This window comes from Oncorhynchus kisutch, linkage group LG19, assembly GCF_002021735.2.
Source record: "Oncorhynchus kisutch isolate 150728-3 linkage group LG19, Okis_V2, whole genome shotgun sequence".
In the NCBI taxonomy this organism is placed as follows: domain Eukaryota; kingdom Metazoa; phylum Chordata; class Actinopteri; order Salmoniformes; family Salmonidae; genus Oncorhynchus; species Oncorhynchus kisutch.
This window is the reverse complement of record NC_034192.2, coordinates 13,207,804-13,232,107: the sequence shown is the minus strand read 5'-3', so window position 1 is coordinate 13,232,107 and position 24,304 is coordinate 13,207,804. Positions and strand designations below refer to the sequence as shown.

Here is a 24,304-nt window from a genome sequence, read left to right as displayed (position 1 = left end):
AGTAGTGTACTAGAGTACAAGCAGATGTAGAGTACTAGTAGTGTACTAGAGTACAAGCAGATGTAGAGTACTAGTAGTGTACTAGAGTACAAGCAGATGTAGAGTACTAGTAGTGTACTAGAGTACAAGCAGAAGTAGTGCACTAGTAGTGTACTAGAGTACAAGCAGAAGTAGAGTACTAGTAGTGTACTAGAGTACAAGCAGATGTAGAGTACTAGTAGTGTACTAGAGTACAAGCAGATGTAGAGTACTAGTAGTGTACCACAGTACAAGCAGATGTAGAGTACTAGTAGTGTACTAGAGTACAAGCAGATGTAGAGTACTAGTAGTGTACTAGAGTACAAGCAGATGTAGTGCACCACAGTACAAGCAGATGTAGAGTACTAGTAGTGTACTAGAGTACAAGCAGATGTAGTGCACTAGTAGTGTACTAGAGTACAAGCCGATGTAGAGTACTAGTAGTGTACTAGAGTACAAGCAGATGTAGAGTACTAGTAGTGTACTAGAGTACAAGCAGATGTAGTGCACTAGTAGTGTACTAGAGTACAAGCAGAAGTAGAGTACTAGTAGTGTACTAGAGTACAAGCAGATGTAGAGTACTAGTAGTGTACTAGAGTACAAGCAGATGTAGTGCACTAGTAGTGTACTAGAGTACAAGCAGAAGTAGAGTACTAGTAGTGTACTAGAGTACAAGCAGATGTAGAGTACTAGTAGTGTACTAGAGTACAAGAAGATGTAGAGTACTAGTAGTATACTAGAGAACAAGCAGATGTAGAGTACTAGTAGTGTACCACAGTACAAGCAGATGTAGAGTACTAGTAGTGTACTAGAGTACAAGCAGATGTAGAGTACTAGTAGTGTACTAGAGTACAAGCAGATGTAGTGCACCACAGTACAAGCAGATGTAGAGTATTAGTAGTGTACTAGAGTACAAGCAGATGTAGTGCACTAGTAGTGTACTAGAGTACAAGCAGATGTAGAGTACTAGTAGTGTACTAGAGTACAAGCAGATGTAGTGCACCACAGTACAAGCAGATGTAGAGTACTAGTAGTGTACTAGAGTACAAGCAGATGTAGAGTACTAGTAGTGTACTAGAGTACAAGCAGATGTAGAGTACTAGTAGTGTACTAGAGTACAAGCAGATGTAGTGCACTAGTTGTGTACTAGAGTACAAGCAGAAGTAGAGTACTAGTAGTGTACTAGAGTACAAGCAGATGTAGAGTACTAGTAGTGTACTAGAGTACACGCAGATGTAGTGCACTAGTAGTGTACTAGAGTACAAGCATATGTAGAGTACTAGTAGTGTACCACAGTACAAGCAGATGTAGAGTACTAGTAGTGTACTAGAGTACAAGCAGATGTAGTGCACCACAGTACAAGCAGATGTAGAGTACTAGTAGTGTACTAGAGTACAAGCAGATGTAGTGCACTAGTAGTGTACTAGAGTACAAGCATATGTAGAGTACTAGTAGTGTACCACAGTACAAGCAGATGTAGAGTACTAGTAGTGTACTAGAGTACAAGCAGATGTAGTGCACCACAGTACAAGCAGATGTAGAGTACTAGTAGTGTACTAGAGTACAAGCAGATGTAGTGCACTAGTAGTGTACTAGAGTACAAGCAGATGTAGAGTACTAGTAGTGTACTAGAGTACAAGCAGATGTAGTGCACCACAGTACAACCAGATGTAGAGTACTAGTAGTGTACTAGAGTACAAGCAGATGTAGTGCACTAGTAGTGTACTAGAGTACAAGCCGATGTAGAGTACTAGTAGTGTACTAGAGTACAAGCAGATGTAGAGTACTAGTAGTGTACTAGAGTACAAGCAGAAGTAGAGTACTAGTAGTGTACTAGAGTACAAGCAGATGTAGAGTACTAGTAGTGTACTAGAGTACAAGCAGATGTAGAGTACTAGTAGTGTACTAGGGTACACGCAGATGTAGTGCACTAGTAGTGTACTAGAGTACAAGCAGATGTAGAGTACTAGTAGTGTACCACAGTACAAGCAGATGTAGAGTACTAGTCTACAAGAGTACAACAAGAGGTAACCCAGAGGTAAGCTCCTCCATATTCACAGAGAGTGCGAGCCCTTGGGCAAAATAAGAGGAGGAGAGGAAGAAGGAGAAGAAGGGAAAAAAAGATGTAGAATTAATGCCATAACGCCATGACGAGATTGTGCCCAACATATCTGGCAACACAGACAAAATATGCTTCAATTCTATATCGGACAACGCAAGACAATTATGCTTCCTTTCTATGAAACTAGATTAAATATTCATAGAATTTTGCAAATTCTTCAGGAGAGATACTAACCCAGTTCTTGGACTGTCAACCAACGGAAAGGAAAGTGAGTAAGTGTAGATTAGAATGAACAAAGAAAAGTGTATTGCAATAACATTGGGGATACACTGCGATGTTGGATGTTATTGTAATTTTGTAGTATGGCAAGGAGATGAAGGGGGAATTCATAAAAACTTTATAGATCATGGAAGAAAAGCAGTGAAATGGCAAACGTCGCAATATGCACCTACATATGAAGACCACACCGGTTACAAAGTTACAGAAAGCTAAACCACACACCACCTGAAACTGGATACATTGTAAACGCAGGTCCAACATAGAAAAACTTGTTTTTGCAGCAATATTTTGGGGGGAAATAACCTAACGTGGTGAGTGATGAACATGAATCTCATGACGCAAGTGGCGCTATGCTGTCAAATACACCCACATGAAATGTCTAGTTTGACCAGCTGTTTTCAGCAACTGATATGTTTTTTTATTTGGCTGTCATATCGCCAGGTTTGCTAGCAACAAACTATTTAGCTAGCTTCTAGCCTAGTGTTTGATGTGCAATGTGGTGTCCTGACGAGAAGGCACTTTGCCAGACAAAATTGGGCATCATCGCCTCATTGTTATGGAAGTAACCAAATGAATGTCAATAGAAAACAGCTTAAACAAACACAAATGCAGCTACATTTGCTGTTATTCTGACTGCAGAGGTCGTGACTGTGTTAGCCGCAACAAGTTGCCTAGCTTGCAAGCAAGGGATTGCTTGTAGCAGTCTCTATGGGGGTGCCACAGGGTTCAATTCTCGGGCAGACTCTCTTCTCTGTATACATCAATGTTGTCGCTCTTGCTGCTGGTGATTCTCTGATCCACCTCTACGCAGACGACACCATTCTGTATACTTCTGGCCCTTCTTTGGACATTGTGCTAACTAACATCCAGACGATGTCATACAACTCTCCTTCCGTGGCCTCCGACTGCTCTTAAATACAAGTAAAGGTAAATGCATGCTCTTCAACCGATCGCTGCCCGCACCTGCCCCCCCGTCCAGCATCACTACTCTGGACGGTTCTGACTTAGAATATGTGGACAACAACAAATACCTAGGTCTCTGGTTAGACCGTAAACTCTCCTTCCAGACTCACATAAAACATCTTCAATCCAAAATTAAACCTAGAATCCGCTTCGTATTTCGCAACAAAGCATCCTCCACTCATGCTGCCAAACATACCCTCGTAAAACTGACTATCCTACCGATCCTAAACTTCGCCGATGTCGTTTACAAAATAGCCTCCAACACTCTACTCAACAAATTGGATGCAGTCTGTCACAGTGCCATCCGTTTTGTCACCAAAGCCCCTTATACTACCCAACACTGCGACCTGTACGCTCTTGTTGGCTGGCCCTCACTTCATATTCGTCACCAAACCCACTGGATCCAGGTCATCTATAAGTCTTTGCTAGGTCAAGTCCCGCCTTATCTCAGTTCACTGGTTACCATAGCAGCACCCACCCGCAGCACGCTCTCCAGCAGGTATATTTCACTGGTCACCCCCAAAGCCAATTTCTCCTTTGGCCGCCTTTCCTTCCAGTTCTCTGCTGCCAATGTCTGGAACTAAATGCAAAAATCGCTGAAGCTGGAGACTCATATCTCCCTCACTAACTTCAAGCACCAGCTGTCAGAGCAGCTCACAGATCACTGCACCTGTACATAGCCCATCTGTAAATAGCCCATCCAACTACCTCATCCCCATACTGTATTTATTTTTGCTCCTTTGCACCCCAGTATCTCTACTTGCACATTCATCTTCTGCACACCTATCACTCCAGTGTTTAATTGCTATATCGTAATTACCTCACCACCATGGCCTATTGATTGCCTTACCTCCCTTATTTGCACACACTGTATATAGTAGAGGTCGACCGATTAATCGGAATGGCTGATTAATTAGGGCCGATTTCAAGTTTTCATAACAATCGGAAATCTGTATTTTTTGACACCGATTTGGCCGATTTAAAAAAGAATGTACACCTTTATTTAATCTTTATTTAACTAGGCAAGTTACTTAAGAGCACATTCTTATTTTCAATGACTGCCTAGGAACGGTGGGTTAACTGCCTCGTTCAGGGGCAGAATGACAGACTTTTACCTTGTCAGCTCGGGGGATTCAATCTTGCAACCTTTCAGTTAACTAATCCAACGCTCTAACCACCTGATTACATTGCACTCCATGAGGAGCCTGCCTGTTACGCGAATGCAGTAAGCCAAGGTAAGTTGCTAGCTAGCATTAAACTTATCTTATAAAAAACAATCAATCATAATCACTAGTTAACTACACATGGTTGATGATATTACTAGCGTGTCTGGCGTTGCATATAATCGATGGGGTGCATATCGTTGCTCCAATGTGTACCTAAACATTAATGCATTTCTTAAAATCAATACACAGTAGTATATATTTTTAAAACCTGCATATTTAGCTAAAAGAAATCCAGGTTAGCAGGCAATATTAACCAGGTGAAATTGTGTCACTTCTCTTGCGTTCATTGCATGCAGAGTCAGTGTATATGCAACAGTTTTGGCCGCCTAATTTGCCAGAATTTTACGTAATTATGACATAACATTGAAGGTTGTGCAATGTAACAGCAACATTTACTTATGGATGCCACCCGTTAGATAAAATACGGACCGGTTCCGTATTTCACTGAAAGAATAAACATCTTGTTTACGAAGATGATAGTTTCCAGATTCGGCCATATTAATGACTGTGTGTTATCATGTTATAACTAAGTCTATGATTTGATAGAGCAGTCTGACTGAGCGATGGTAGGCAGCAGCAGGCTCGTAAGCATTCATTCAAACAGCACTTTTGTGCGTTTGCCAGCAGATGTTTATGACTTCAAGCCTATCAACTCCCGAGATTAGGCTGGTGTAACCGATGTGAAATGGCTGGCTAGTTAGCGGGGTGCGCGCTAATAGCGTTTCAAACGTCACTCGCTCTGAGACTTGGAGTGGTTGTTCCCCGCGGCTTTTGTGGAGAGATGGGTAACGCTGCTTCGAGGGTGGCTGTTGTCGTTGTGTTCCTGGTTCGAGTCCAGGTAGGGGCAAGGAGAGGGACGGAAGCTATACTGTTACACTGGCAATACTAAAGTGCCTATAAGAACATCCAATAGTCAAAGGTTAATGAAATACAAATGGTATAGAGAGAAATAGTCCTATAATTTCTATAATAACTACAACCTAAAACTTCTTAAGTGGGAATATTGAAGACTCATGTTAAAAGGAACCACCAGCTTTCATATGTTCTCATGTTCTGAGCAAGGAACTTAAACCTTAGCTTTCTTACATGGCACATATTACACTTTTACTTTCTTCTCCAACACTTTGTTTTTGCATTATTTAAACCAAATTGAACATGTTTCATTATTTATTTGAGGCTAAATTAATTTCAGTGATGTATTATATTAAGTTAAAATAAGTGTTCATTCAGTATTGTTGTAATTCTCATTATTACAAATCAATAAATGAAAATGGACGATTAATTGGCATCGGCTTTTTTTGGTCCTCCAATAATTGGTATCGGCATTGAAAAATCACAAATCAGTCGAACCTCTAGTATATAGACTTTTTTTTCTACTGTATTATTGAATGTATGTTTGTTTATTCAATGTGTAACTCTGTGTTGTTGTTTGTGTCGAACTGCTTTGCTTTATCTTGGCCAGGTCGCAGTTGTAAATGAGAACTGGTTCTCAAATAGCCTACCTGGCTAAATAAAGGTGAAATATATATATATTTTTTTTTAAATAAGAAAGTTGTCAGCGAGCATGGCTCGCATCCTTAAATATAGAACTAATGGTCGTGTCCTTAAATATAGAACTAATGGAACTTGTGACTGGGTTGCATCTCTTTTTTTTCGAGGAGTAAACGTCTGTTTTAATATAGTTCTCTCTGGTAACTGTGGTATAAACGGGATAAATCCCTCCGTCTCGTACATTACCCTCCGCCTTGTCCCGCTGAGTCGTCCAGTATTTCCAAGGTAATGTACAGAACGTCAGCGTTTATCCCTTACATAATAAACTTCTGACTTGTGTTGCTGTCTAGAAACATAAATTATAGATGCTGTTAAAAATATTGTTGTTTACAGTAACCACTAGTATTTGACTTTGCATCATCGTCTGGCTGCAGAACAGTTGACCACAAGCCACATTATTTGAATATGTAAATAGCATGCTTATTATAAATACTGAGTATATACAAACTCAGAAAAATCTACAGAATGTGCATTTAACCGACTGCAGCATAACACAACTTAACTCAGATGCTCCCATGCTGAAAGGATAGGGAGGAGAGTGACTGTCAGACAGAGGACACACCACACCATCCCCTGCCGTGTTTGTCCCATCCTGCTGCCAATGGCCAGCTAATCCCGTTAGGTGACTTTCACAGCCCTCAGATAAGCAGAGAGAAAGAGTCTTGTAATGCTGGGACAGCAAGCCAACTCCAACATCCCTGCTACAGCTATAGCACTACATGGACCGTTAGCTAGCTAGCCTGTTAATTCAGCAAGCCAACAAGGTGATGGACAGATTCCTATGCATTAAGCATGGGAGTTACACACACACACGCACACTCCAATCTCTAATTAACACTACATTTTTGAAACCTCATCCTCCAATTACCAGCCGCCCCTGTGCATACAGGTCCCTGAGCCCCCCGACACACACACACAGCTGCAAGGCTGCTGATCCGGTTGCTTCAGACCACTAGCAGGCCCCTAGTGGGACCATATCACTGCCTATCAGCAGGTTCATTTAAATATCATGAATGGCTTCCCTCTCCCTCCATCCCTCTCCCTCTCATCACATAGTCCATCTGCGGTGCTCAGGGCATTTGTAATTTCCTCCCCTGGTATCGATGATTGCGTTAGGAAAGAGATTCAGACATGAGCGTGGGCCAGAATGACCTGGCTGGTGCAGTGTTGATGACTGGCTAAGTTAACCATAGTATACAGGCAGTCTTCAGGGGAAGAGGAGACGGGATATCACTCCACAATGGACTGTCTGAATCAGTCTGAGGGACTATCGTATAGCCACACAATATGGCCTACACAAACACTCACAGACAAACAGAGAGTGTGTCTCATAGAGGAGTGTGTCTCAGAGAGGAGTGTGTAGGAGTGTGTCTCAGAGAGGAGTGTGTCTCAGAGAGGAGTGTCTCATAGAGGAGTGTGTCACATAGAGGAGTGTGTCTCATAGAGGAGTGTGTCTCATAGAGGAGTGTGTCTCATAGAGGAGTGTGTCTCATAGAGGAGTGTGTCTCATAGAGGGGTGTGTCTCATAGAGGGGTGTGTCTCATAGAGGGGAGTGTCTCACAGAGGAGTGTGTCTCACAGAGGAGTGTGTCTCATAGAGGAGTGTGTCACATAGAGGAGTATGTCACATAGAGGAGTGTGTCACAGAGGAGTGTGTCTCAGAGGAGTATGTCTCATAGGGGAGTGTGTCACAGAGGGGAGTGTGTCACAGAGGGGAGTGTCTCATAGAGGAGTGTGTCACAGAGGAGTGTGTCACATAGAGGAGTGTGTCTCATAGAGGAGTGTGTCTCATAGAGGAGTGTCTCATAGAGGAGTGTGTCTCATAGAGGGGAGTGTCTCATAGAGGAGTGTGTCACATAGAGGAGTGTGTCTCATAGAGGAGTGTGTCTCATAGAGGAGTGTTTCTCATAGAGGAGTGTTTGTCACATAGAGGAGTGTGTCACATAGAGGAGTGTGTCACATAGAGGAGTGTGTCTCATAGAGGAGTGTGTCTCATAGAGGAGTGTGTCTCATAGAGGAGTGTTTCCCATAGAGGAGTGTTTGTCATAGAGGAGTATGTCTCATAGAGGAGTGTTTCTCATAGAGGAGTGTTTGTCATAGAGGAGTGTGTCACATAGAGGAGTGTGTCTCATAGAGGAGTGTGTCTCATAGAGGAGTGTGTCTCATAGAGGAGTGTGTCTCATAGAGGAGTGTTTCTCATAGAGGAGTGTTTGTCAGAGGAGTGTGTCACATAGAGTGTGTGTCACAGACCCAAACACATTAAAAAAGTATCACCAATTCCAAGCGTACCAATCAACATCCAAGCCATCAGTGAATGTGTCCCCACTACAACATCTGTGACAGCTCTCATTAGACTGCTGTTGTTCTACTGCCTGCTCTAACAATAGATGTTCATGTAGACAGCAGCTAGTGCCCCATCTCCACTCATCCATCCATCCCTAGTCTTGTTAAATCTGACCGGAGCGCGGAAGAGGAGATGGTACCCATTCGTTTCTATGACAGCAGAGAGACAGTGGCTTGAGTGAATGTTGGTAGACCTGCGAAGTAGAGAAAGAGAGTGCAGTGTCTGGATGGCTTGTCAGTGTCATCCACTCTTCAGAGGGGTTGTAGTTGTGTGTGTGTGTGTGTGTGTGTGTGTGTGTGTGTGTGTGTGTGTGTGTGTGTGTGTGTGTGTGTGTGTGTGTGTATCCATGCTACGGTCATTAGATATAACACACATGCCATGTCTGACTCTGAATAAGTGCTTCTGCTGAGCTGGAGGTACTGGCATGGCTTCTCTTTCCTCTAACGGTGGTTGAGAAAGAACAGGTCGGACCCCCATCTGGCTCCAGTCAAACCCCGGACCAACAACACCATCAGGACTAATTAAACTGGCTGTCAGCCAGGTAGAGAAAACAGCCTGGGAAAACTGACAAAAATGTCCACATCCCAAATGGCACACTACTACTTTTGACCAGAGCCCTACGTCAAAAGTAGCGTGTGCCATTTGGGATGCAGGCAGATTCCCCTTCAAGACAACATAGGTGGAAGGAAGATAAACTCAGCGGACACTCAGAGGTCCCAGACAACGGATGAACACTTGGCAGACAGCTGAACAGCCCTCCCCAGCCAGAGAAAGAGAGAGAGGGGGAGAAAGTCATTAGTTAAGACGAGATAAGATAAAATGCTGCTTGCAAAGAGAAACTCATTAATTTAATGTGACAAGTTGGCAGGGATGAGTTTTCTCATGCCTCTGTGCTAGAAGATGCACAATTCTGTCAAGTCTATATCAAGGTGAGAGTCATATAAATGATATCGTCAGAATCGTTTGAAAGACTGTGTTTTGCGGGGGGGTATTATGTCTATATTTGTCAAGGAACTGTGCAACAGCTATGAAATAGTTCTAAGCACGCTTCTTAAAATGCATTTCAAATGGCATAGCATTACAATGAAGGACCGATTATCTGGCACAGGTACTTAGTGGCAAGCTTTTTAAAAGAAAGAGAGAGAGAGAGAGAGAGAGAGAGAGAGAGAGAGAGAGAGAGCTGGTCGGAGCGAAAATTATATACTCTGCGACCAAATTGCTCGCTGGGAAAGTGAAAAAAGAAATGGCCTTCATTATCATGGACTTCAGACCCGTGAGTTACAGAGCCAAGAGAACAAACTTAAATAGGCACCTTTTTTTAAAGTGAGTCCCACTGGCACTCTGTGCAGGTAGCTATTTTATTCACAACGTGCTCTGCTCTTATTCCCCTGTGGACACTCTCGACGTTCATGGCAAACCCCAAAAAAACACGCCATCAACACAAGACTGGAGCAGGGAAGGTAAAAATAGATGTTCTCTCGTGTGACATTAGTCACAGCAACACACAAATGGGGAGAAGTGTAGTGACTAACTAACTATAGGTTGAAAAGCTTCCGGGGAGGATAAGACACGACACAGCAACATCGGTTGACAATTATTTGGACAACCGACTCTGCAATGAATTCTAGGACTTCAGTCTACCGATGCCGACGAATAACTGTGTTATTAGTAATAGTTGACTAGATACACTTGGCTTCTCGTCCCTGTTGTACATGCTGAAACATTCATCCCATCACTGTCGGCCTAGTTCCTCTCATGTTAGCCAACAGGGTACAGACGTCAGACACTGTCGTACAGAAAGAGGGCGCTTGAGCCTCTATTCTCACATTTCCTTTTCTCTTTTGAACAATGGATTCATTTGCGAGTTGAAATGGAATTCCGGCACTTTGACTCCCAACACTCAACTCTTAGAGAGGAAACAGTGACGTTAATTCACACCAACATTCTCACCAACGCTATGAGTGTGTGTGTGGTGTTCCTTCCCACATAACCACCCGTGTGCCTCCCTCATAACTACTACCACCAGCCATGGCCGACCCCAAACCAACCCAGTGACGTGGCTTCGAGACAGACGTGTGTTTACAGCCAGATGAAAGGAACATGGCCTTACCCACCTCAACTATGCCACCAGTTAACGGCTCATTGTGACGCAGCGTTACAGTCCAGGAGGATTAGCTACACGTGTGTTAGCCTCAATGGAGGTCAAGGGGAAAACAACGGATAAACTGGTTGCTACTGTAGATGCCAGAACTGGTTCAAAATGTAATCCCATTGTTGGTTGTAAAGAAACCCAACACAAGGTGAACAGTCAATCCTGTTCACTTCAAAGCCACACCATGAGATCCTACTTACCCACCTACTTAAATACACTGCTCAAAAAAATAAAGGGAACACTAAAATAACACATCCTAGATCTCAATGAATGAAATATTCTTATTAAATACTTATTTCTTTACATAGTTGAATGTGCTGACAACAAAAATCACGCAAAAATTATCAATGGAAATCAAATTTATCAACCCATGGAGGTCTGGATTTAGAGTCACACTCAAAATTAAAGTGGAAAACCACACTACAGGCTGATCCAACTTTGATGTAATGTCCTTAAAACAAGTCAAAATGAGGCTCAGTAGTGTGTGTGGCCTCCACGTGCCTGTATGACCTCCCTACAACGCCTGGGCATGCTCCTGATGAGGTGGCGGATGGTCTCCTGAGGGATCACCTCCCAGACCTGGACTAAAGCATCCGCCAACTCCTGGACAGTCTGTGGTGCAACGTGACGTTGGTGGATGGAGCGAGACATGATGTCCCAGATGTGCTCAATTGGATTCAGGTCTGGGAAACGGGCAGGCCAGTCCATAGCATCAATGCCTTCCTCTAGCAGGAACTGCTGACACACTCCAGCCACATGAGGTCTAGCATTGTCTTGCATTAGGAGGAACCCAGGGCCAACCGCACCAGCATATGGTCTCACAAGGGGTCTGAGGATCTCATCTCGGTACCTAATGGCAGTCAGGCTACCTCTGGCGAGCACATGGAGGGCTGTGCGGCCCCCCAAAGAAATGCCACCCCACACCATGACTGACCCATCGCCAAACCGGTTATGCTGGAGGATGTTGAAGGCAGCAGAACGTTCACCACGGCGTCTCCAGACTGTCATGTCTGTCACATGTGCTCAGTGTGAACCTGCTTTCATCTGTGAAGAGCACAGGGCGCCAGTGGCAAATTTGCCAATCTTGGTGTTTTCTGGCAAATGCCAAACATCCTGCACGGTGTTGGGCTGTAAGCACAACCCCCACCGGTGGACGTTGGGCCCTCATACCACTCTCATGTTTCTGACCGTTTGAGCAGACACATGCACATTTGTGGCCTCCTGGAGGTCATTTTGCAGGGCTCTGGCAGTGCTCCTCCTGCTCCTCCTTGCACAAAGGCGGAGGTAGCGGTCCTGCTGCTGGGTTGTTGCCCTCCTACGGCCTCCTCCACGTCTCCTGATGTACTGGCCTGTCTCCTGGTAGTGCCTCCATGCTCTGGACACTACGTTGACAGACACAGCAAACCTTCTTGCCACAGCTCGCATTGATGTGACATCCTGGATGAGCTGCACTACCTGAGCCACTGTTTGGGTTGTAGACTCCGTCTCATGCTACCACTAGAGTGAAAGCACCGCCAGCATTCAAAAGTGACCAAAACATCAGCCAGGAAGCATAGGAACTGAGAAGTGGTCTGTGGTTATCACCTGCAGAACCGCTCCTTTATTGGGGGGAGTCTTGCTAATTGCCTATAATTTCCACCTGTTGTCTATTCCATTTGCACAACAGCATGTGAAATGTATTGTCAATCAGTGTTGCTTCCTAAGTGGACAGTTTAATTTCACAGAAGTGTGATTGACTTGGAGTTACATTGTGTTGTTTAAGTGTTCCCTTTATTTTTTTGAGCAGTGTATATAATGCAATACAATAAAACAACACAAATGTGTTCATCCCTTTCAATTTGATTTGGGGCAGTCGCCAGTGGATGTAAGACACACTATAATTTACACTTTGAGCACACACTTGGAAAAGTCAGCAACATATCGATAGGAGCATATCGCTGGGAAGGCATGCCCAATACAGTGTTTCATTCGGAGTAGTATACCCGTGTATAAACATACAGTCACAGAGGTTGCACCGTTTACCTGAGTGGCCTGTTCTCCCTGCCGTCGTAGATGTGGAAGAACACCTCCAGCTCCTCTCCCAGGTTGGAGCTCATCAGGCTCTTCATGTGGACGAAGAGGTGGTGCGTGCTGGCCGGCACCGGAGTCTCCTTCTTACGGTGACGGTGCTCCATCTGTGGTGTGGGCAAACAGGATCAGAGATCATCTGGACGGTGCAAAAACACCAGTCTAGTCTAGTGGCGCTTTATCGTCAAAGGATCAGAAATGTCAAAGCCCTGATGGACATCAGCCGGCGCAAACACGGGTCTAGTGGTGGTTTATCGTCTGAACTAGGGGAGTCATGAAGACCGTAAGCTAACGCTCTGTGATGTGTGCACACAGGATTAGACATGTCAAAACCCTGGATGGTCATCGGCTGGTGCAAACACACCCGTGGTTTAGTACCCGAAGGTGTTTTACTATTGTATGTAACAGCCTTAACATTGGCTCTGAGTGCAGAGATTATCCCATGAACACAATTTAAATCACTTGCCCTTTTTCAATGAACTGATTTAGTCAGCTTTGACATTCATGAAATATTGAACGATCTAATTTGACTTGAATTAAACGCTTCAAAAGGGGACCTAGCTCTGTGAAAATAAAAGGAAGCATTGGCTTTTAAGCTGTTCTGTCTACTCTGGCGTTTGCCTTTCATTTCAGGAGAGGAAAGCGCTTTATATCTGGTTGAGTAGAGTAGGTAAAGGGGGAGAGGGGATTCAGACGCACTACAGGTGAAATGTTTGGGTTCACTTAAAATGTCCTTGTTTTTGAAAGAAAAGCTCATTTTATTATCCATTAAAATAACATCAAATTGATCAGAAATACAGTGTAGACATTGTTAATGTTGTAAATGACTACTGAAGCTGTAAACGGCAGATTTTTTTATGGAATATCTACATAGGCGTACAGAGGCCCATTATCGGCTCTCCTGTGTTCCATTGGCACGTTGTTAGCTAATCCAAGTTTATCATTTAAAAGGCTAATTGATCATTAGAAAACCCTTTTGCAATTATGTTAGCACAGCTGAAAACTGTTGTACTGATTAAATAAGCAATAAAACTGTCCGTCTTTAGACTAGTTGAGTATCTGGCGCATCAGCATTTATGGATTTGATTACAGGCTCAAAATGGCCAGAAATAAAGACCTTTCTTCTGAAACTCATCAGTCTATTTTTGTTCTGAGAAATGAAGACTATTCCATGCGAGAAATTTCCAAGAAACTGAAGATCTCATACAATGCTGTGTACTCCTTTCTTCACAGAACAGCGCAAACTGGCTCTAACCAGAATAGAGAGAGGAGCGGGAGGCCCCGGTGTACATCTGAGCAAGAGGACAAGTACATTAGAGTGTCTAGTTTGAGAAACAAACACTTCAAAAGTCCTCAACTGGCAGCTTCATTAAATAGTACCCGCAAAACACCAGTCTCAACAGTGAAGAGGCGACTCCAGGATGCTGGCCTTCTAGGCAGAGTTGCAAAGAAAAAGCCATATCTCAGACTGGCCAATAAAAAGAAAAAAACATTAAGATGGACAAAAGAACACAGACACTGGACAGAGGAATGTTGTGTGTTATGAGCAGACAAATCTAAGTTTGAGGTGTTCGGATCACAAAGAAGAACATTCTTGAGACGCAGAAAAAATGAAAATATGCTGGAGGAGTGCTTGACGCCATCTGTCAAGCATGGTGGAGGGAATGTGATGGCCTGGGGGTGCTTTGGTGGTGGTAAAGTGGGAGATTTGCACAGGGTAAAAGGGATCTTGAAGAAGGAAGGCTACCACTCCATTTTACAACGCCATGCCATAAATACCCTATGGACGGCACTTAATTGGAGCCAGTTTCCTCCTACAACAGAACAATGACCCAAAGCACAGCTCTAAACTATATAAGAACTATTTAGGGATGAAGCAGTCAGCTGGTATTCTGTCTATGATGGACTGGCCAGCACAGTCACCGGATCTCAACCCTATTGAGCTGTTGTGGGAGCAGCTTGACCGTAAGAAGTGCCCATCAAGCCAATACAACTTGTGGGAGGTACTGCAGGAAGCATGGGGTGAAATCTCTTCAGATTACCTCAACAAATTGACAACTTGAGTGCCAAAGGTCAGCAAGGCTATAATTACTGAAAATGGAGGATTCAAAGTTTGAAGGACACAATTATTATTTCAATTAACAATCAGTATTTATAACCTTGTCAATGTCTTGACTATATTTCCTATTCATTTTGTAACTCATTTCATGTATGTTTTCATGGAAAACAAGGACATTTTTAAGTGACCTCAAACTATTGAACGGTAGTGTATATGTCAAATATATTCTGCATTTTCACCCTTTTATTCCAACACCCATTAAAGGGGCAATCAGCAGTTGCAGCATCCATTTTTTGTACATATAAATGAATGATATGTACCCATTGATTCTCGAAGAATATAAGGTATAAATGCCTCATGAGTTAGTTCAACTGTCACACCCCCATCAGAACACTTGTTTAACTCCAATGTTTGTGAAGAAAACCTGTTGAGCCTCACCACATGGTTAAAACTATAATTTTGATATCACGGATGGCCAGTACCTCCATCCATAAGATAATTTCTCCTGACCCATCCCTCAACTTTTTATCAAAACAGTGGCGGGCTAAAAATGCTTTTTTAATTGTTTCAACTGCTGATTGGCCCTTTAAGTGAAGCTGTGGAAAACCTATGCATATTATTTTCCCAGAAATGGGTTAAGCATTCCATTTAATTCCAGAGGTTGCACGTTCACAGCAGGCTTCCCGAATAGTCGCCCAAATCTAATTTGTTTCAGTTAATATGCTGCCCTCTTTGTAGAAAAAAAACAAACTGATGATCGGTCCAACACACACACGCATGAGGAAATGAATAAACACACACACAAATGCCATTTACACCTTTATAGGAAGAATGTCACAACACAGAGTGGTTCGAAGGAATTATATTTATTTCATTTGCGAGCACACACACACACACACACACACACACACACACACACACACACACACACACACACACACACACACACACACACACACACACACACACACACACACACACACACACACACACACACACACACACACACACACACACACACACACACACACACACGCCAAACTGGGATAGAATGAACAGTAGCACAATGTACCCAAAGCATCAAGTCTTACGCCCTCTTAAGCACGGTATAATAATGTATTAACTCAACCAGATCTACAGTACATCTCTACATTATTATCTGACATAGCAGTGTCTGGGGGTAGTACTTTAAAGACTGGCATGCTTGCCAGTCAAAACAGTTTGGAAGAGACTGTGCATATACTACGACAACATTTTGGGATGTTTTGGTTAGTTTTGGACTTTGGTAAGGGTTGTTCGGGCACACAAAATGTTTTCTTGAGGCATGCTGAACTTGGTAGCTGAAGTCTACACCTCTTCGTCGGTGATTGGTCAACAGTAGGGATTCTTCAGCAAAGTATTTTTTGTCATTCAACGAGAGATAACTTGTTTTCATGATTTTTTTCATTTATTTAGAAATACTGCACCAAACATCTTAGTTAGATGTAAAATTGCACAACAAAGATCTCCTCGGCAAAAATGTAAAAAAGAAAGACAGATTTCTTGAGTTACATTCCGACTATTTTGAGGAAGTGTATACTAGCGACGGCATCTCAAATTGGACATGCAGCACAATTCCCACTTTTCAAGCAAATGTCTGTTAAGGTAGTATGCGAGCACACTCGTTCGGTTCGCAGACTTCGTCCCCCCGGCCAGCCGAACTGAAGCATGTGGACGCCTTAATAAAGAGTATTCACAGCTCACTGCACAAGTCTGCATAAACTGAGGACAGAAAAAGACTGAGCTTCTCATCTTCCTTAGTCACTGGCTGTGTTGTTGCCCAGTACAAGGACAAAAGAAGAACCGGTGGCTAACAACTTAACATCGAGCCAGGTCCCAATCCAAGTCTTCCTTGCACTCCCGCATGCACCCACTCACTCATTCATTCATTCCACCAGATGGCTGCTATGGTCCCTGCCAAAGGGAGAGGACTAATAGAGGTGGAGAAGAGGAGGAAAGAGGGATGAAGGAGGAGAGGAGAGGGCACCAGCAGGCATTGAGACATTATGTTTTCTGCGGCTCGCGTAAACAGGGTTAATCGGCCAGTTTAGTTTCATCTGGAATGAATAGGCTTGTGTGACAACTGATAGAGAAGAAAGCTGCTCGTGAAATGCTGTCTCAACTATACAGTACGTTAAGCAACCGAGGGGAGACAATGTCTTATGTGACTGTTTCTGCCTCACTTAATACGGGAGGGGAAGTAGTATAGTGGAGTATTGTAAGTTAACAAACTGTTCCAATATTGTTCACATAATATATTTAATAATTATGCCATTGAGCAGATGCTTTTATCCAAAGCGACTTAAAGTTATGAATGCATACAGTTTTTACACGTGGGTGGTTTTTGGAATCGAACTCACTATCCAGCTGCTACAGAGGACCAGGTTCACCATGTAACATTTTCCAGTAAGTAGCGTGAAAAACAGAAACAAGTATTGTAACAGTCTAAAAGTCCCTGGGCTTTAGAGAGAGAGTTAAATACAGCCTACAGTATATAAGGATCCTTCCATTATGCCTTTATCACATGAAACGTGTGGCAAAGGACAATTTGAAAAGAAAATATCTGGTTCAGGTCGGCACAATAGTGCGAAACGGGTTACTCTCCACTTGCCATCTCCATGTATGCTAGTGCTAATTGGGAGACAGTATGTTGACCTAGATAAACCTGAACTATCCATCACCACTGTTCAGTACCACTGACAGTGTAGTGAGCCCTACTGTCCCTCCTCTGCTCTGGGCTCTCTGACCTGGGCTCTCTGACCTGGGCTCTCTGACCTGGGCTCTCTGACCTACAGCTCAGTGGTCCTAAACACACATCTGAATTACTGGAAGAGAGGTTGGCACAATACAGTAGAATAAATGGTGCTTTTAAAATCACCAAGACTGGGTCCCAATAAAGTAATAATATATATGAATATACCATTTAGCAGACGCTTTTATCCAAAGTGTCTTACAGTCACGCGGGCATACATTTTACGTACGGGTGGTCCTGGGAATCCAACCAAGCGCCATGCTCCGCGGAGTATTCTTGAATAAATAATTTAGCCGAACACTCATGCTCTGACAAAATCCTTTGTGCTTTTGTTGGCCAAGTGCACCCTGGTATCTTTCTCTAATCGTCACTGCAAAAACAGGAACGGCACTGTTGTTCATCAGAAGTGCTTTTTCTGAGTGGTATGATCCAAAATGACGCTTTGGTTCGTTCACCATATTCTACTCAATTTATGTCTGAAATCAAATAACGAATTTGACAGATCACTATCAATTTTTGAACTGGATGAAAGCTAAATTGCTTTCAACACCTTTGCATTGCATAGCTGTGGGAGCAATGTAGCGGCAGCAGCCTATCAGAAGAGCTGGAGGAATGGCCTATTGGGGGTGTAACTTTGTTTGTTCTTTTGGCCACCCGTGAGCTTGAATGTCATTCTAGGTAATATGTTCTTCTTTTATGGTTATATGTTCACTGCCAGCATTGATTCTTAAAGAAATTGGAGGATATTTGAAGGAAATCTGATCAAAGTATGAAATATTACAGTTGCTTCTACATTGATAAAGTTTGAACTTAAAGTTACTGGTCCCCTCCACTTTGATTCATTATTATTAAGGGAACGAGGCGGAATCTTAAGTATCATTTTAATACACCAACAGTAACATGATATTCTCTTGCCTAAGAAGGCATGTTTGCAGAGGGGCGTGGTTTACATTTGCTAGATAGCTACTCTACTGGTGCCAAATGTTTACTGTAAGGTGTCAGCAAATTTAATTAAAAGGTTTACCCTATTTATCTATGGCAAATATACTTATATGTTTCCCCTTTCATTTTTGTCTGGTGTTAGCTAGTTAATGGCTAACTAGGTCTTCATCTGTGTCTGGTGTTAGCTAGTTAGTGGCTAACTAGGTCTTCATCTGTGTCTGGTGTTAGCTAGTTAGTGGCTAACTAGGTCTTAATCTGTGTCTGGTGTTAGCTAGTTAGTGGCTAACTAGGTCTTAATCTGTGTCTGGTGTTAGCTAGTTAGTGGCTAACTAGGTCTTCATCTGTGTCTGGTGTTAGCTAGTTAGTGGCTAACTAGGTCTTAATCTGTGTCTGGTGTTAGCTAGTTAGTGGCTAACTAGGTCTTCATCTGTGGCTGGTGTTAGTTAGTTAGTGGCTAACTAGGTCTTCATCTGTGTCTGGTGTTAGTTAGTTACTGGCTACCTAGGTCTTCATCTGTGTCTGCTGTTAGTTAGTTACTGGCTACCTAGGTCTTCATCTGTGTCTGGTGTTAGTTAGTTACTGGCTACCTAGGTCTTCATCTGTGTCTGGTGTTAGTTAGTTACTGGCTACCTAGGTCTTCATCTGTGTCTGGTGTTAGTTAGTTACTGGCTAACTAGGTCTTCATCTGTGTCTGGTGTTAGTTAGTTACTGGCTACCTAGGTCTTCAGTCAGCATTGAAGAAAAGGGGGGGGGGGGGGTTCAAAACTCTGACGCAGTTATCATGTCAACACATCCATCCGTGCTGCTGTGAAACGCGTCACAAAGGACATGCCAAAACGGGAGAGGTGAAAATATATACAGTTGAAGTCTGAAGATTACATACACTTAGGTTGGAGCAGTTTCCAAACGCCTGAAGGTACCACGTTCATCTGTACAAACAATAGTATGCAAGTATAAACACCATGGGACCACGCAGCCGTCATACCGCTCAGGAAGGAGACACGTTCTGTCTCCTAGAGATGAACGTACTTTGGTGCGAAAAGTGCAGAACAATCCCAGAACAACAGCAAAGGACCTTGTGAAGATGCTGGAGGAAACAGGTACAAAAGTATCTATGTCCACAGTAAAAATGAGTCCTATATCGACATAACCTGAAAGGCCGCTCAGCAAGGAAGAAGCCACTGCTCCATGGGGTCAACGATCATACTTTTTGGAGAAATGTCCTCTGGTCTGATGAAACAAAAATAGAACTGTTTGACCATCTTTATGTTTGGAGGAAAAAGGGGGATTCTTGCAAGCCGAAGAACACCACAATTATGTGGGGGATATATTGAAGCAACATCTCAAGACATCAGTAGGGAAGTTAAAGCTTGGTTGCAAATGGGCCTTCCAAATGGACAATGACCCAAAACATACTTCCAAATTTGTGGCAAAATGGCTTAAGGACAACAAAGTCAAGGTATTGGATTGGCCATCACAAAGCCCTGACCTCAATCCTATAGAATATTTGAGGCAGAAGTGAAAAAAGTGTGAGCGGGCAAGGAGGCCTACAAACCTGACTCAGTTACACCAGCTCTGTCAGGAGGAATGGGCCAAAATTCACCCAACTTATTGTGGGAAGCTTGTGGAAGGCTTCCCAAAACGTTTGACCCAAGTTAAACAATTTAAAGGCAATGCTTCCAAATACTAATTGAGTGTATGTAAACTTCTGACCCACTCGGAATGTGATGAAATAAATAAAAGCTGAAATAAATCATTCTCTAATATTACTCTGACATTTCACATTCTTAAAATAAAGTGGTGATCCTAACTGACCTAAGACAGGGAATCTTTACTTGGAATAAATGTCAGGAATTGTGAAAAACTGAGTTTAACTGTATTTGGCTAAGGTGTATGTAAAACTTCTGACTTCAGCTGTATGTATGTATGCATGCATGCATGCATGCATATATATATATATATAGTTGATGTAATTTCAATGTTGTTTTAGTTGCTTTGTGCATCACCAACGTAGAGTGAGGTGATTTTTACTGCAACACTGCATCCAAGTTGCTCGACGTTTCAAAAGAGCTGTCACTCAAGGTGAGCTCATGAATATAAGCTCCTCCTGGTAGTTAGCCATGAGAGGAAAAAGTACTTTTCAGAATGACTGTACAGGATTTTAAAATAATATCTGCATCAGTAATGTGATATTAAAGAGCTGGTCACAACATTGTAACCAGTTAATGTGAAAGTCGTATGTAAAGAAAGTGTTAGGAGTTATTAGTTCATGTTATGGAACCAACTTCCTATTTTGATTAAAAGGAAATGTATTTAATTGCTTGTAAGCCAATTAAAGAAATCTGGATAGGTAAAAATCGAAAATGTACTTGTTACAAAATGGGTTGTGTGTGTATATATATAATATATATATATATATTTTTTTAAATATATATATATATATATATATATATATTAGTTTGAATTTGTTATTTATTAGGTTTAACAAAAGGATAAAAGTAAGTTTAATGTTCAAAGAAATAGGTTGCAACTTGAAATAAGTTTGTTAAAAATCAAATATAAAACAGTTGGCTTTGAATCATATTTAGTTTCAACAAATGTTTTTCAATGTTTTAAACCTAACCCATTTAGTTGTAAACCGTGATCTTTTTAGGTTGATCCAAATGGCCATGTTAAACAGTGCACACCTATAGTAACTGTCGGGCTCGGTCGCACCACCTCATCTGCTTGTACATACAAGTTTAACCCTCCAAAACACTCCATCCGCAACTAGGGCTGTGGCCGTCATGTAATTATGTCAGTCGGTTGTTGTCGTGCAAATGACTGCCGGTCTCACGGCAATTGACCGTTAATGAACACAAACACGCTGAGCATCTTCCAGGCCTCCACACACACAAGCTGCTGATGCGCGCAGCCTTTGGAACAGCTAAAGTAAAAAAGTATAATAAATCAAAATGAATATACACCATCACAATACAGCCATTATTTATTTTTGGCAGGTCTAAAGAAACTTTATGATACACAGAAAATGATTTCAGAAGAACAGAATGAGTTGGCCTACTGTATGTTATCTGACTAATGTGCCATGCCATACGCTGTAGGCTTGTTCATGGCATTACTTTATAATTGAACTCAGAGTATAACAGAGAAAGGATATTTTTCCCATTCCGGAGCTAGAGTGCGCATACGAAGTAGCTATGTTGAGTGTAAAAGTGATCATTTGAAACAGGTCCTATACACTAGATTTAGAGGTACTTGACAACTTTAACTGCGAATGATAAAAACCTTAGAATGCCTAAGAAATCCAATGATATATGGGGCTGCATGATACGACGTTAAGCTATTGACGAGTTGAGAAAGTGCAAAAAAATAAAAAGATTGTGCTCCTCAGGCTGCACACGCTGTGCTGTCATCATTATTTCACCCATCAGACTATTCTCAATTTAATCTCGTCTTTACTAATATGTCAAATTTGCTTAGATTTAGAATGGCCCAATATGAAAATGGGCAGGAACAGACGTAAGAGGAAAAAGACATCAACCGTATGCACTCGAATAGCGAATGGAGGCCACTTCCCCTCTGGTTGGTTCAATGTCGGGTAGGCTACTCCGGTTATTTCACTGCATAGCAGGTTATATTCCATCCAAACTCTGTATGCCATGGCCTCTCAAACCATGTTCCTGCAGCAACCCAGTGCTTAATTTGGGAAATCAAGTGAAATCTGTTCGGGAACATAGATAGTAACATGTTTTCCCAACAAAACATACACACAATGATCATAAGTATGTGGACACCTGTTCATCAAACATCTCATTGCAAAATTATGGACATTAATATGGAGTCGGCGTTCCAATTCATCCAAAAGGTATTCGATGGGGTTGAGGTCAGGGCTCTGTGCAGGCTAGTCAAGTTCTTCCACACCAATCTCATTTCTGTATGGACCTCGCTTTGTGCACTGTCATGCTGAAACAGGAAAGGGTCTTCCCTAACCTGTTGCCACAAAGTTGGAAGAACAGAATCGTCTAGAATGTCATTGTATGCTGTAGCGTTGAGATTTCCCTTCACTGGAAGTAAGGAGCCCAGCCCAAACCATGAAAAGGAGTCCCAGACCATAATTCCTCCTCCACCAAACTTTACAGTTGGCAGGTAGCATTCTCCTGGCATCTGTCAAAACCAGATTAGTCTGTTGGACTGCCAGATAGTGAAGCATGATTCATCACACCAGAGAACGTGTTTCCAGAGAACGTGTTGCAACCGAGGACACGCGGTTTTTTATGCGCTACTTGCTTCAGCACTCAGCGGTACCGTTCTGTAAGCTTGTGTGGCCTACCACATTGCGGCTGAGGCGTTGTTGCTCCTAGACTTTTCAACTTCACAATAACAGCACTTACAGTTGACTGAGGCAGCTCTAGCAATGCATACATTTTGCGAACTGACTTGTTGGAAAGGTGGCATTATATGACGGTGTGACGTTGAGCGTCTCTGAGCTCTTCGGTAAGGCCAGTCTACTGCTTATATTTGTCTATGAATATTGCACGGCTGTGTGCTCAATTTTATAGACCTGTCAGCAACTGGTGTGGCTGAAATAACCAAATGAACTAATTTGAAGGCGTGTCCACATACTTTTGTATTTCATTCAAATGTTGACAGCCCCAGTCTCTGCGCACTGAAGGGGAGAGAGGGAAGGAGATGGAAACGCACCGTGGTAAGATATTCAGTAGCTAAAAGGTAGTGTGTCAGCCTATTAATGATGGAATATAAAAAATGCCCTACTACTAGGCTATTCAAAATCGAATACCAATAATTTAGGCTAACTCTGAATTTGTTTAATTTAGGCTAGACCAATTACGTACCAAAGATATTGTAAATCTGTTTTTTTTTGTCATGTTTTTCTGCCTTCTGTAATATGCAGGTAGGCTATATATTGTATAACAGAACAGTCATCATTTTAATTCAGTGGTTTTTCAGGCTTGGGCTCATACAGGCCTATCAGTATGCATCATTCTCTAATATGCGGCTGTTTTAAACGAATCACCACCTTAAAAAGCGCTGTCCATTTCGTTGTGTTTGTCTTTGAAACAACACCCACAACGACCATGTTTCCCACTCAGTTTCAACCTGCGGTTGAACTTCTTTCTTCAAAATTGACCAATCGCAGTGAGGTGAGTTTTAAAAGCGCATACTGTTTTGATGTGTTTTTCAAACCCATTTGCATTGATGTCAGAGTGGTTAGAGGGACAATAGAGCCCTGGGTAACAGGCCATTAGCGACCTGATGATCATTAGCGAGTCGGGTACTAACCAACACATGTCCAGGGTGCATAACAGGAGATCGCCATGACTCAATGGTCACACAGAATTTGACCCGCAGTCATGAATCACGACTGCCGTTGTCGCAGTAACGCAGTCACCGCAACAAGCCCTATCTACAACTCAATAAAGCCACACAATGAAGAAGGGCACAAAGAAAGATATGCCTTTGTCAACAAACATATTCAAAACGGGTCCTCAGCTGCCGTTGTCATGATGATGGCGATGTTATTATTGTTTTGCATCCATGACGACAACTGTAATGTGTTTTGTTCTTCCCCTATTGTATCTTCCGTCTCAGTTACTAAGGAATGACTCAATTTCCACCCGCATTAGGCTTTTACTTCACTCATCCCCCACTCCCCTCTTTCTCATCCCCTGTACATTATTTGTACAGGACTAAGTGCCTCACGTCAGGATTGGAGCATCAGGCAGGGGGATGTGGTCGCTATGGTTTCGGGTTGGGGTGGGGGGGGGGGGAGCGCTGCCTGGGGAGGAGAGTGAGGAAGGGAAAGACGAAGGGAGACTCTAATGTACCTTTA

The 24,304-nt window shown here is 42.6% G+C and overlaps 1 protein-coding gene across 4 annotated transcripts in view; it reads right to left on the bottom strand.

The window, feature by feature from the left end:
* The window catches only part of LOC109879106 (dedicator of cytokinesis protein 4), a 152,026-nt gene that overhangs the window by 78,773 nt on the left and 48,949 nt on the right, over window positions 1-24,304 (bottom strand). For all 4 annotated transcript variants that reach the window (XM_031797455.1, XM_031797458.1, XM_031797456.1 and 1 more), the window contains exon 8: window positions 12,617-12,768. In XM_031797455.1, the coding sequence (XP_031653315.1) occupies window positions 12,617-12,768 (152 nt within the window). The remainder of the gene's footprint in view (window positions 1-12,616; window positions 12,769-24,304) is intronic.